The sequence below is a fragment of the Alligator mississippiensis genome, chromosome 15 (assembly GCF_030867095.1).
Source record: "Alligator mississippiensis isolate rAllMis1 chromosome 15, rAllMis1, whole genome shotgun sequence".
Lineage (NCBI taxonomy): Eukaryota > Metazoa > Chordata > Crocodylia > Alligatoridae > Alligator > Alligator mississippiensis.
Window position 1 is genome coordinate 28,135,199 of NC_081838.1, and position 12,400 is coordinate 28,147,598.

The 12,400-nt window shown below is 55.8% G+C and overlaps 2 protein-coding genes across 2 annotated transcripts in view; both read left to right on the top strand.

Annotated features, from left to right (window-relative positions):
- Positions 1 to 12,400, top strand: part of LOC102568511 (zinc finger protein 11) — a 35,172-nt gene that overhangs the window by 19,013 nt on the left and 3,759 nt on the right. The window contains 1 exon segment of the mRNA XM_059718979.1: positions 12,219 to 12,386. Coding sequence (XP_059574962.1) covers positions 12,219 to 12,386 — 168 coding nt within the window.
- LOC109286271 (zinc finger protein 28 homolog) lies at positions 4,212 to 12,111 on the top strand. Its single transcript, XM_059718963.1, has 5 exons — positions 4,212 to 4,718; positions 5,239 to 5,399; positions 5,884 to 6,010; positions 8,354 to 8,470; positions 11,351 to 12,111. Exons 1-5 carry the CDS (start codon positions 4,550 to 4,552, stop codon positions 11,866 to 11,868), a joined length of 1,092 nt encoding a protein of 363 aa, XP_059574946.1. The 5' UTR covers positions 4,212 to 4,549; the 3' UTR covers positions 11,869 to 12,111.

Sequence of the window (12,400 nt, forward strand, 5' to 3'; positions counted from 1 at the left end):
GGTGTTCTGGGACATAACGTATGGCCAAGATGTCCATCAACATGACGACCAAGGGTTGGGCCTTCTGACATCATAAGGGCATGTGATGGGGCAGGACTTCTGGTTGGTGGCCAAGATGGCTGCAAACATGCTGACCAGGGAAGGTCTTCTGATGTCATAGGGGCATATGATGGCGTGGGACGTCCTGTTCCAGGGCCAGGAACACCCCAAATGGAGTATTTCTGGAGGAAGGGGGGAGGTTTCTGGTGGCAAAGGTCAGGGGTCGGGGCGGGATTTTGGGTCCCAATATGGCAGGCAATATAGGAGTCGGGGGGGGGGGGGCAAGGGGTGGGGCACCTGTCAGGGGGCGGGGCTTTTCAGTCTGATAAGATGTACACCCATATACTACCAAGCCACATTCCCTCACCTAAACATATTATCCCTAACCTTCACCATCACTTCGACATTGGACAAGTAACGTGAACATTCAAAATGTGTCGAACAAAGTCCCATTCCCGCCCTTCTTTCCGTGGCCACCTCCAAGCAGGCAAGCCAGCCCTCCTGCCACAATCCTGAGGCTCATTCAAGTCATGTAAAAGCTGTAATAAAGGTAACGAGGGCAGATTTATACACTTGGAGGGGATCAGATGAAAGAGTGTGCTCCAGGCTGGGTTATTATTAACCACTTGGAGTAGCCCCTACAGGCACTCATGGAGCCAAAAGGCTTTGGCACTAGTGGGGAAGCCTCAGTTTTCCCAGTGGGAGATTACACCATGCTGCATTTCACCCAGAGGATGGTTTCATCCTTCCCCACCCACAGAAGAGGCAGGACCTGTCCCAGGCTGCACCTCCTTTACACCTCCTATTGCCGTTAGCCCAGAAAACACTCTACTTCCCCCTGGCCAGAGGTTAATTCAAAAGGGCAGGGTCCTTGCTGCACAGCAGGGCATGGGTGTGACTAGATCCTGCTCCTGAGGGTTAGGAACAACCCCTGGATTGAGGTAAATCCTCCAGAAAGGGAACAGGCTGGGAAATCAGAGATCGGCCCTGTAAAGTGTTCTGGGACGCAGACTTCAACCATTTCACAGCTCTGGAGAGGACATAGAGACCAACCACAGGGATATCATGTTAAGTTATGAGGCTTTATTAGCAAGGAATCTGTTATGGAGAATGGGATGCAGAGAAGGAGGGCCGGGAAAGCTGGCACCTGGTGGTTGTGATGAGGGGCTGAGAAGCAAAACTTGCCGAACTGGGCTCATGGGCTGCCAGCAGCAGCTTCTTGCAGACCCCAAAGGGCATGTGCAGACTTGGGAGAGGGGCGATGCGATGGGGAGGAAAGGTGAGGTGAGGGAATGATTCCCCGGCAATAAATGCCCTCCTTCCTGCAAATCAAGAGCCTCACATACCAGAATCCTGGGACCAGGAGGGAGGGCAAAACTGGGGTTGGCCAAGGAGAGTCCCTGGGTTTCACTTGGAGCCAGTTGTCTTGGGGAGGGCACCTATTGTGAAGGCACTTCTCCCTCCAGGAGCACTGGCTTTTAGAGAAGGATGCGGATGGCACAGGCTCCGAGGCCGATGCAAAGATCATCTCCTCACACATCCTGAGCATAGATGTGGCCTCTCTTTTCTGTGGATGAGCTGGTGCTGGATGAGGTGGGAGAATAGGTGGGAGAATTGCATAAAACTCTTCCCACCCTCTGATCGCTGATGTGGCTCCTTCCTTGCGTGTATAAACTGGTGCCAGGCCAGGCTGAAGAACTGGGTGAACCTCTTTCCACACTCTGAGCACTGATGTGGCTTCTCCCCTGTGTGGGTGAGCCAGTGCCGGGCCAAGCTAGAGGAACAGGAGAAGCTCTTCCCACACTCCGGGCACCGACGTGGCTTCTCCCCTGTGTGAATACGCTTGTGCTGAGACACGCTGGAGGGGTGAGTGAAAGTCTCCCCGCACTCTGAGCACGGACTGCAGGGCTGAGACCAACACGATGCTGCGCTGAACGAGAATAGCCTGACTTGCCAGCGCTTCCTCTGCTGCAGCAGCAAGGTCTGCGCCAAGGGAACGGGAACCCAGACTGGAAGTTTTCCCAGGGACAAATCTCGGTCTCTCCCAGCAGAGAAGCAGCAGGATGGAGGAGAGAGGTTTGGGTCTGAGGAACTGAACCCCACCCCAGAATCTGGGCATCTAGAATATAGGCTGAACCTCTTGGGTCCTCTGGGGTGGGCCGTGCTGCTTGGGGGACAGTGTTTCCCAGACTAGGAGCAGCCCTTCTCATATCACGGGGCAAGTGGTGGGAACAGGGTGTCCTGGGACATAACGTGGCAGCCAAGGCGGGGAAACCAGGATGGATCCAGAAATGCCCCAACCACAGCTCCCTGTTCACCTCCTGGCCTCACTTCTGCCTCTGGCTTCTGTGAGTCCTGCAGACTGGAGGGGGATCATCCAGAAAACATCCGTTCTGGGGATGCGGCTTTTCCCAGTCAGACCCTGACAGCAAGAGACTGGGACTGGGACGTACTTCAAGTGTGGGCTGCTCTCACACAGGCTTTTCCTCCAGCAGTCAGGCAGCTGCTTACTCTCAGCAAACAGCCTGCTCCTGAGGCTGCCCTGGCGCTGGCTGGGCTGCACCAACCCTCTGGAGTCCCACCGTGCACACTCTGTGTGCTTCCCAGGCCTGGCTGTGCTGACCTACCCAGATGGGCTTTCTATTTGGATCCCAAACCTTAACGTGCTCTGTTTGAGCTTCCCTTGAAGCCAGCCCAGGCATCGGGGAGCCTTGGCCCTTTGGGCTCTGACCCAGGCCTCCCAGTCCCATCCTCCTGGCTCTCTGCATTCCCACTGCCCAGGGTCTCTTTTTGCTCAGCTCCCAGAGAGGGACTTTACCTCTCTTGCAGATGAACTCTGGGCACCGGGAGTCCTATGCAGCAAAGCAGGAGGATCCTGCCCAACACAAGAGCAGGTAGAGGTCTCCTCTGCTTCTGCCTTCTGCTTTCCCCCTGGTGTCCCTGGGAGTGTCTTTTCCAACAGTCCCTCCTGGGTGTGCCGGAGAGGGCAGGGCTCTCCAGGTGCTGGGGCTCCTCCTCAGTGCTGCTCTGCTGTGTCTTCATATGCAAACCAGCCCATTGTAATCTTGGTGGCCCCTTCCCCAGGAGCTGAGTTACCCCTCCCTTTCCTTCCCCGGGTAAGTCACATCAGCCTTAACCCATTCTTTCCCATGGTGACAGCAGAGGGCACAAGAAAGGGAAACTGAGGCAGGGAACACCAACCTGAAAACCCCACAATGCACCCAACAGATGATAAGAGCAACCTCTAGTGTGGGACAGGCCCAGGGGGTTTCCTGTCTATTCATGACAGAGGAGGATCTTCCTGCCCAAGTCCTCCTTTAGTCCAGGTGGATATAGCCTTCCATGCTTGGAGGGGGGCTTTGTTTGTTTTTTTAAAGAAATGTTTTGTGCTCCAATCCAAATGAGTCAAATCGAGTCCAAATCCATGAGTCAGTCCAGACTCATAAGTGGCCCTACACCCGGCAAACCTCTTCCACTCCTCACCGGGGGCTTCAGATACTTCCAAAGTCTTTTGGCAGCATCCTGGGTGCAGGCCCGAACCCACATTCCCCAGGTCTCCCATAGAGCAGTAAGGCGCCGAGCCCCCGCACTTGCAGCCAGGCTCAGCTTCCCTTGCCACCTCCGGCAGGTAGTTGCTGCTGTCTTGCGAGAGAGAGCCCCGAAGCTGGGCGTCTGCGTTCTGTCTCCCCCACTTTCTTGCCCTCTCGCTCCGAGTGCTTCTGCACCTTGGACTCTGGGATGGTTTTGCTGGTGGTGGAACTGCCCGGGGCTCCGGCATTTGTCCTGGCAGCACTCCCCGCCACCGAGACCTTCAGCACAAGTGTGGGGAGGCTTCCAGCGGGAAAGGAGGGCGCCCTGGACGCCCCGACCCACTTCCAGTGCCGCACTGGGGGAAGTGTGGCCACAGCTCTCAAGGGGCAAGCCCTTAGGTGAGCCAGTGCCTCAGATGTCTTGGGCACCCTGACAGCGTGAGGTGCTTCAGGTTTGCTTTGCCTTCAGTTGATGCGCTTGTCACGAAGAGGGCGTTGATCTCCTTCTCCCTGTTCCGGGCCCGCCGGCACTGCGCGGCGGGAGCGCGGGTGCGCGTGCACCCCGGAGCCTGTGCGCGTGCACCCCGGAGCCGCCTGGAAGCACCGCCCGAAACCGGAAGTGCCGGCGGAAGTACGTGCGCCCCGGGGTCGCTGGTGGTTCCCTCGCCCCGCCCCTGGGCCCGGCTGCCCGTGTCTGCACCGCGGAGTCTTTTCCTCCTCGGCCCCTGGAGGCAGCGGGTGCAGAGGCAGGAGCGCCGCGGGCCGAGGGACGCTGCGGGAGCACGTCGGGGCCGGGCGCGAGGGGAGGGCAGTGTCCCGGGACAGCGCTGATGTGGCCGGCCGGCAGCGCGCCGTGCCGTGCCGTGCCGTGCCCCTGGGGACGCTCCCCGGCCGGCGCGCCCGGGCCCGGCTCCCCGTGACCGCGTGTCTGGTCCCCAGGTGGCGGTGAGCGCGGCGTCCGGGACGTGTCCCCACACGACATGCGGCCCCGGGGCGCGCTGCGCCAGCCTGCCCGCTCCTGCCCGCAGCAGCCAGAGGCCCGCGGGGCGGCCAGGCCGGCGGAGGAGCGGGCACGGAGGGGAAGGGCAGGGCCGGGGGGCGAGCCCCGCCGTGTGCCCGGAGAGCAGCCCCCGCCCCCCCGGGAGCCAGGTGAGGTCCAGGACGGAGGCCTCCTCGGGGGTCTGGTGCCCGCGTGTGTGCTGCGCACGGGGCGGAGGCGGCGTGTCTGCCTGCGCTGCTGACAGGGCTGCGCTGTTTGTAACCGTGTGGCCGGGCTGGGCCAGACCTGATCTCTGTGCAGGCAGGTCCCAGGCTGGGGCCCTTGCAAGACGGACCGGGCATTTCTCCTCCCAGCCCCTAATATGTGGATGTGACACGGCACCAACGTCCCTCCAGCTCCTGTCCCAGGGAGCCATGTCCCTGCAGGCTCTGACGTGGCGCTGTGGTCGCCGCCCCACGCTGGGACAGAGTTATTGGGTCTCATCTTCATCCTCGTGCCCATAGACGTCTGTTAGCAAGAGCTGTGGGACTTTGAATCTTTCTTCTCCCCACTCTCCACGCAGGGAAGCCCCTGTCTACCTTAGTCCCAGGCCAATGCAGGAGAATAGCAGGGCTTTCCCCATGCCAGCAGCGCCAGGGCTAACCTGTGCCTTCTCTTCCCCTCCCGCAGGTGCTGGGACCCTGCGCAGGTCTGAGCCGAAGCCTCCCGGACAAGAACCTGCAATCCTGGAGCTGCACGGGAGTTCCCCAGGGAGACTGGAGGAGAGGGGCTCCCTGACATGTGAGCTGGGCCAAATGCAGGAGGGGCAGGGCAGGCCTCCGGAGCAAGAGGTGAGCAGGGCACCACGATCATTTGGGTGGGAGAACAGCTGGGGCAGAGCCCAGGAGGAGCCAGGGACAGCATAATGACTGGAGAGCAGCAAGCCCTGAAGAGCATCAAGCCTGTGGTGATGGAGGCTGCAAACACACCAAGCTGCATTAGCAGGAGCTCCCTCCCCAGTGCAGGGAGCCAGGGGTGCTGGCATGGGAAAGCCTGGTCAGGGCACATGGAGCCGCGGCTCCCTGACACTAAAAGTGGTGCCCGGGCTGCCTCCAGGGGCCGAGCAAACACAACGTGATGTGCTGGGCTAAAGCCGACACCTGAACTCCTGTGTCCACAGCTGCATCCACACCACGGGTTAGCTGAATTTTGCATCCCTGCCTGTCAGGGCTAAGCCTGCAACTAATTACAGTACAGAGTGATCCCAGTCAGGGCTGTGGGGGCTGGGAGCATGTGGGACAGGAGACACTGATAGTGTAACGCGTGTCACTGCAGCTCCAGGAGGTGTTTGAGGACGTGGCCGTGTATTTCACACAGAAGGAGTGGGAGCTGCTGGACGATGACGACAAGATGCTTTACCGGGACCAGATGCTGAAGAATTTCCAAGCCCTCGTTTCCCTGGGTAAAGCTCTGGTTCTTGCTTCTCTCTGGAGTACTTGACAGAAGCCTTACCGAGAGTGCAGGAAGGTTAACAAGCATGGCAGAAGACCAGCTTGGCTTAGCAGGGGGTGTCCGGCAGGGCAGCAGCTCTGCATAAGAGGGCCTGGGGGTTACAGTGGACAATCAGCTGAAAATGAGCCAGCAGTGTGCCCTTGCGGCCAAGAAAGGTAATGGCATCCTGGGCTGCATTGGTGCATGTGTTGCCAGTGGGTCAAGGAAAGTGATTCCTCCCCTCTATTCAGCACTGGTGAGGCCACATCTGGAGTACTGTGTTCAGTTTTGGGCCTTTGGATATGGAAAAATTGGAGAGAGTCCAGCAGTAGACAACAAAAATGGTGAGGGGCTGGGAGACATGCCCTGTTAGGAAAGACTGAGGGAACAGGACTTACTTAGCCTAGAGAAGAGGAGACTGCTTGGCAACCATTGATCTTTCCAGATCGTGGTGTATGCATGGGAGGTCACCCAGGCCTTCAATGCATGTGCCCAGGCAGGAGTTTTTTGGAGGAGTGGAGGCTGCCCAGACCTCCACACCCTTTAGACCACCAAGATGTCTGGTGCTTCCCTGGCTGTATTTGCATTAGCGTCTGGAAGTTGAAAGCTTTTGTGTGGCGGACAAGGATGAACCACGGGGGACTCCAGAAGAGGACACGGAGAGGGGACTTAATAGCAGCATTCAACTACCTGAAGGGAGGTTCGAAAGGGAATGGAGCCAGACTGTTCTCAGTGGTGGCAGATGGCAACAGGGAGCAACTCTCAGGTTTCATCCTGGGACGTTTAGGTTTGATGTTAGAAGAAGGTTCTCACTAGGAGGATAATAAAACACTGGAACGGGTTACCAGAGAGGTGGTGGAAGCTCCAGCCTTGGAGGGTTTCAGGACCTGACAGAGCTTTAGCTGGGATGATCTAGTTGGGGCTGGTCCTGTCTTCAGCAGGAGTTTGGACTAGATGTGACTTCCCGAGGTCCCTTCCAACTTCCTGTATTTCTGTGTGATCTCTGGAGTTTCATAGTTTACTTCTTGTGTTTCAACACTCTTACCCACAAACACTTTTGGCTGGTGGTTTAAATATTTCTCCCCACTACTTGGTTAGTGATCAGACCCGTCTCACATTTCATACTGATAGATCCTCCTTCATTTCATCAATACGTCTTCACTTTTGTCTTCCCCAGTCTTGTAACTCCTGGTGCTTCCATATGGAGCAATTTCTTGACTACATGATTCTTAGATGCTAGGGTCAGAAGGGGCCTCACCAGATCATCGAGTCCAACCCCCGGCCATGGGTAGGAAAGAGTGCTGGGCTGAGATGACCCCAGCCAGATGCCAATCCAGCCTTGTCTTGAAGACCCCAGGGCAGGGGAGAGCACCACCTCCCTTGGAATCCCGTACCATATTCTGGCCACCCTGGCTTGTGAGCAGGATTGAGGTCCATATTAAGTTTTACTAGGTCAGTTTGCTTTTCAAGTGCCTTTTTCCCCTGCATTTCTTCACAAAGGATTTTCTTAGGGAAGTGCTCAAAAGCCTTCTCTACTTGAACAAAGTGCATATAGACCACTTATATGTTATGTCCTTTCACATGCTGTGGGATGTCTCCTTCTGCCGCCTTTGTCCATACCCATGAGCACCAAGAACTGTTTTGAACCCTGCAATATTTGCCAGGCTGTGTACTCATTCCCCTCCTGGGATGATCCTGTGATTGGATGGGATGACTGCTTCAACTGCTAATACAGTTATAATAAAATCATCCTTTCCTGTGCTCTGGTGATGATGAATTACCCTCTTTCCCAGAAAAACAATGTCTCACATTTAGTCACCTATCATTGATGCTTTTCATTGCCATGGGCCTGCTCTTTAAACCTGCACTGAAAATTAGCTCATGACCACTCCTTTGCCTGGAATTACACCAATAAGACAAATGTTATCCATCCACAAGTGTGTCCAACGTGTCTTCTTAGTGGTACTGTGCAAACAGTAAAAGCTTTATATTTCTGCCCTCTCTTAAGTCACAGATCAGTGCATCTTCATACTGATCCCTGATGACTGTCAGTTTAATGCCCTGTGTGTACCAGAGAGTGGCTGGGGCTTGGTTCCCTATGCCCATCCCCACGCCTCCTGGGTGACAAGGACCATGGTCTCTTGAAGGCTTCTCTCCGTAGTGCCTTCTCTTTCATTCTAAATGCCTATTCTCTCTTGTCCATCCAGACCCTAATAGAAACCTGGAGTTCCTTGGATCTGTTCCCCAAATCCCAGTTGGTTCTTCTGCATCTAGTACTCAGTCACTAACCCTGTTCAACCACTGTCCCAAACAGGATATCAAGGCCCTATACCTGACTTAATCTGCAGCATCCAGCAAGGACAAGTGGGGCTCTGGGTCTCTGATGATGAGGACTGTGGGGAAATCTCAAGGTCTGAGGACCTGCTGTCAGGTGAGTTGTGGCTGTCCCGTCCACCCGACTCTGCTCTAAGTAATGCTCCTGCCAAGCGTGTCGGGGGGACCTGGAAAGTGCAGCTCTGCCCTGTGCAGGGTGCTGACATCGAATACAGTATGTTATGCTGCAATGTGTCTAGACATGTGTTGTTCCCAGTTGGTGAAATTCAAGGATGTGGAGACAAGCAACTGTTCCCTTCTCCCTCTAATGACAGATGTCGGGGGACAGTCGGGTTTCCTGCCTTGATTTATTGGCCAAGATCTGGTTTCCCTGGGATACCGTGCTCTTATATTTCCATCTTTACGCAGCAACGTAAGAGTTCATTCCCCAGCCCAAGGTAGCCATACCTCTGTAACAGGCTCTCCCAGGGCATGATAGGATTTGTAGTCCCCCATGGAAATCATCATGGTATGCAGAGGCTATGTGTAGCTGTCGGTGTGGGGCAAGAGAGAAGCTGATGCTTTCCCTGGCTTCCCCTGGTCAGGTTGACCTGGAACCGAGGAAGTGTTTCATCATGGTCTCAGGCTGCATTAAAGGGCTCCACGGAATGGGTGGGATTCAGAAGCTTTTGTGTTGCCGGTGGAAGTGAATGACCAGAATTGCCCCCTTCCCGTTTCATCTCTGAGGCCTTGAGTGTTATGAAGCTGAGACTCAGCAGAGAGTCCAGGTTCGGGTTTATGCCAAACCCTTAGATGTGGTGCAGACTCCTGCGACATGGAGCCCACCTGGGACTCGTTGACAGAGGGAAAGCTTCATGGACTCATTCCCTGCACCAGACCTGGCCTTGGAAGCAGACAGGAAGCATGGACCCTGCTCCTCTCAGAAAGAGCTGCAGCTCTATGTCCTCCTGTCCTACTCAGCACAGTGGAGCATGAAACCATTCAGATACTGTGTAAACACACATGTCCCACATGTGCTTCTCCCAGCAGGGCCTGAGGTGATGGGTGCTGACAGCTGCCTCAGAAACTCTGAGTCCAGCTCTGAACTCCACTGAGTCCAATTTCTTTGCCTCCATTTTTCTGAGCAGGGACTGGGTCACCACCCTCACCGGGGCCCCCGTGGGCCCCAGGGGAGGCGCACCCAGGCCTAGGGTCAGTGAGGATCTAGTCAGGGAACTTCTGGAGGGACTGGACATATTTAAATCAGCTGGTCCTGACGATCTCCACCCCAGAGTGCTGAAGGAATTAGCAGAGGTCATTGCGGGACCCCTGGCACAGCTTTACAAGCACTCATGGTGCTCTGGTGTGCTGCCAGAGGACTGGAAAAGGGCCAATGTGGTTCCCATTTGGAACCAGGAAGGAGGACCCAGGAAACTATAGGCCAGTTAGTCTTACCTCGGTCCTGGGTAAGCTTTTTGAGAGAGTTATTCTGGCGCATGTCCACGAGGGGCCGGCAGGGGAGGTTATGCTTAGGGGCAGCCAACACGGGTTCATTTGAGGCAGGTTGTGTCAGACCAACTTGGTGGCCTTCTATGACCAGGTCACAAAACCCTTAGACACAGGGGTAGCAGTGGACATTGTCTTTCTCGACTTCAGGAAGGCCTTCGACACGGTCTCCCACCCCATTCTCATTAAAAATCTAGGGGACTGTGGCGTCGACACCTACACAGTCAATTTGGTCACTAACTGGCTGGAGGGCTGCACCCAGAGAGCGGTGGTGGACGGGTCCTATTCGACCTGGAGGGATGTGGGCAGTGGGGTCCCCCAGGGCTCAGTCCTCAGGCCTGCACTGTTCAACATCTTCATCAGCGACTTGGACGAGGGGGTGAAAAGCACCTTGTTCAAATTCGCAGGTGACACTAAGATGTGCGGAGAAATGGGCATGCTAGAAGGGAGGAATAGGCTGCAATTGGACCTAGACAGGTTGCAGGGGTGGCCGGATGAGAACAGGATGGGTTTCAACACTGACAAGTGCAGGTGCTGCACCTGGGGAGGAAGAACCAGCAGCAGACCTACAGGCTGGGGAACTCCCTTCTCATCAGCGCAGAGGCAGAAAAGTATCTTGGGGTCATTATTGATGCCAAAATGAACATGGGCCGACAGGGTGGGGACGCAGTCAGGAAAGCCAACCGCACCTTGTCATGCATCCACAGATGCATCTCGAGCAGGTTCAAGGAGGTGATCCTCCTCCTCTATGCGGCACTGGTCAGGCCGCAGCTGGAGTACTGTGTCCAGTTCTGGGCGCCGCACTTCAGGAGGGGTGTGGACAGCATTGAGAGGGTCCAGAGGAGGGCCACTCGCATGATCGGGGGCAGCAGGGCAGGCCCTACGAGGAGAGGCTACAGGACCTGAACCTGTTCAGCATCCACAAGAGAAGGCTGAGGGGGATCTAGCGGCTGTTTACAAACTAGTCAGAGGGGACCAGCAGGCAATGGGAGAGTCCCTGTTCCCCTGAGCACTACCAGGAGTGACAAGGAGTAACGGTCACAAGCTGGCAGAGGGTAGATTCAGGCTAGATATCAGGAGGCGCTACTTCACTGTCAGGGCGGCTAGGATCTGGAACCAACTTCCAAGAGAAGTGGTGCTGGCTCCTTCCCTGTGGGACTTTTAAGAGGAGGCTAGACGAACACGTTGCCAGGGTCGTTCGACCCCAGTGCTCTTTCCTGCCGTGATGGAGTTGGACTTGATGATGTGCTTAGGTCCCTTCTGATCCTACCAACTATGAAACTATGAATAGGGAACCTGAGCCCAACACAGGGAACTGCCCTTCCTTCACCCCCAGCACTTGGGGTTTTGGCAGGAAGACCTTGTTTTCTTGAGGGAACACAACTGCCAAGGTCCAGGCCTGCTCAGAGCCCCATCCCAGCAGAAGAATTACCAGTGTTTGCCCTTTGCCTACAGGGTGGGCAGTAATCTGGTGTTTCTCTTCCCCATGCAGGAGGTGCTTGCCTGCTGAGCAGAACTAAAGAGCAGCGTCCTGCAGAAGGGCCTGCCAACCTGGAGCCAGCCTGGACTTTCCTAGGGAGTTTGGGCAAGATGGTCTCCCTGAGACCTGAGAAGGAGCCATGGCACAAGAGTCAGGGGAGGCCTCAAAAGCACAAGGAGAACAGAGTGATGAACCAGGTACCATCTCCATTTGAGCGTGAGAGTGGAGAAGGGACAGACAGACAGAGTCCTGGGTGCAGGGAACAATTTGTGGAGCTGAGAGACCTAAAGAGCCGCTGGGAAGATCCACTGCATCCCAGCCAAGGTGTTGGGAAGGGCCTTGGAGGGAAGCAGGAGCTCCCTGCCAAGCACAAGGGCAGAGCTCACCCCTGCCTGAAGGTCAGGAAAGTCTTTAAGTGCCCATCACTCCTGGCTTTTCATAAGATAAGCTACACTGGGGAGAAACCCCACGTATGCGCCAAGTGTGGGAAAAGCATCACGTGCCTCTCCTCCCTGACTGTTCACTCTTAGACCCATTCTGGAGAATTCCCCCACTGCTGCACCAAATGGGCTTAAAGCTTTGTGCGCCCCACAGACTTGGTCAAGTACCTACACGTGCGGAGGGGAAAGCATCAGCACTGCTGTGTAAAAGGCCTTCACCCATTTCTTCTCCCTGTCTCAGCACTGGTGCATCCACCTGGGGAGGAAGACACACCGCTGCACTGAGTGCAAGAAGAACTTCATCTGCCGGCAAGACCTGTCCCAACACCAGTGTGTGCAGATGGTGGAGAAGCCACACCATAGCACCAAGCCTATGATGAGATTCAGGCATTCCTCCAACCTCATCAGGCACTGGTACCTGCACTCAAGGGAGAAGCCACATAAGTGCTCGAAGTGTGGAAAGAGCTTCACTCATTCCTCTAGGCTGGCTGAGCACCAGCGTATCCACACAGGGGAAAAGCCACATCGGTGCTTAGAGTGTGGGAAGAGCTTCAATCATTCCTCCAGCCTGGCTCGGCACCAGCGTATCCACACAGGGGAGAAACCACATCAGCGCTTGAAG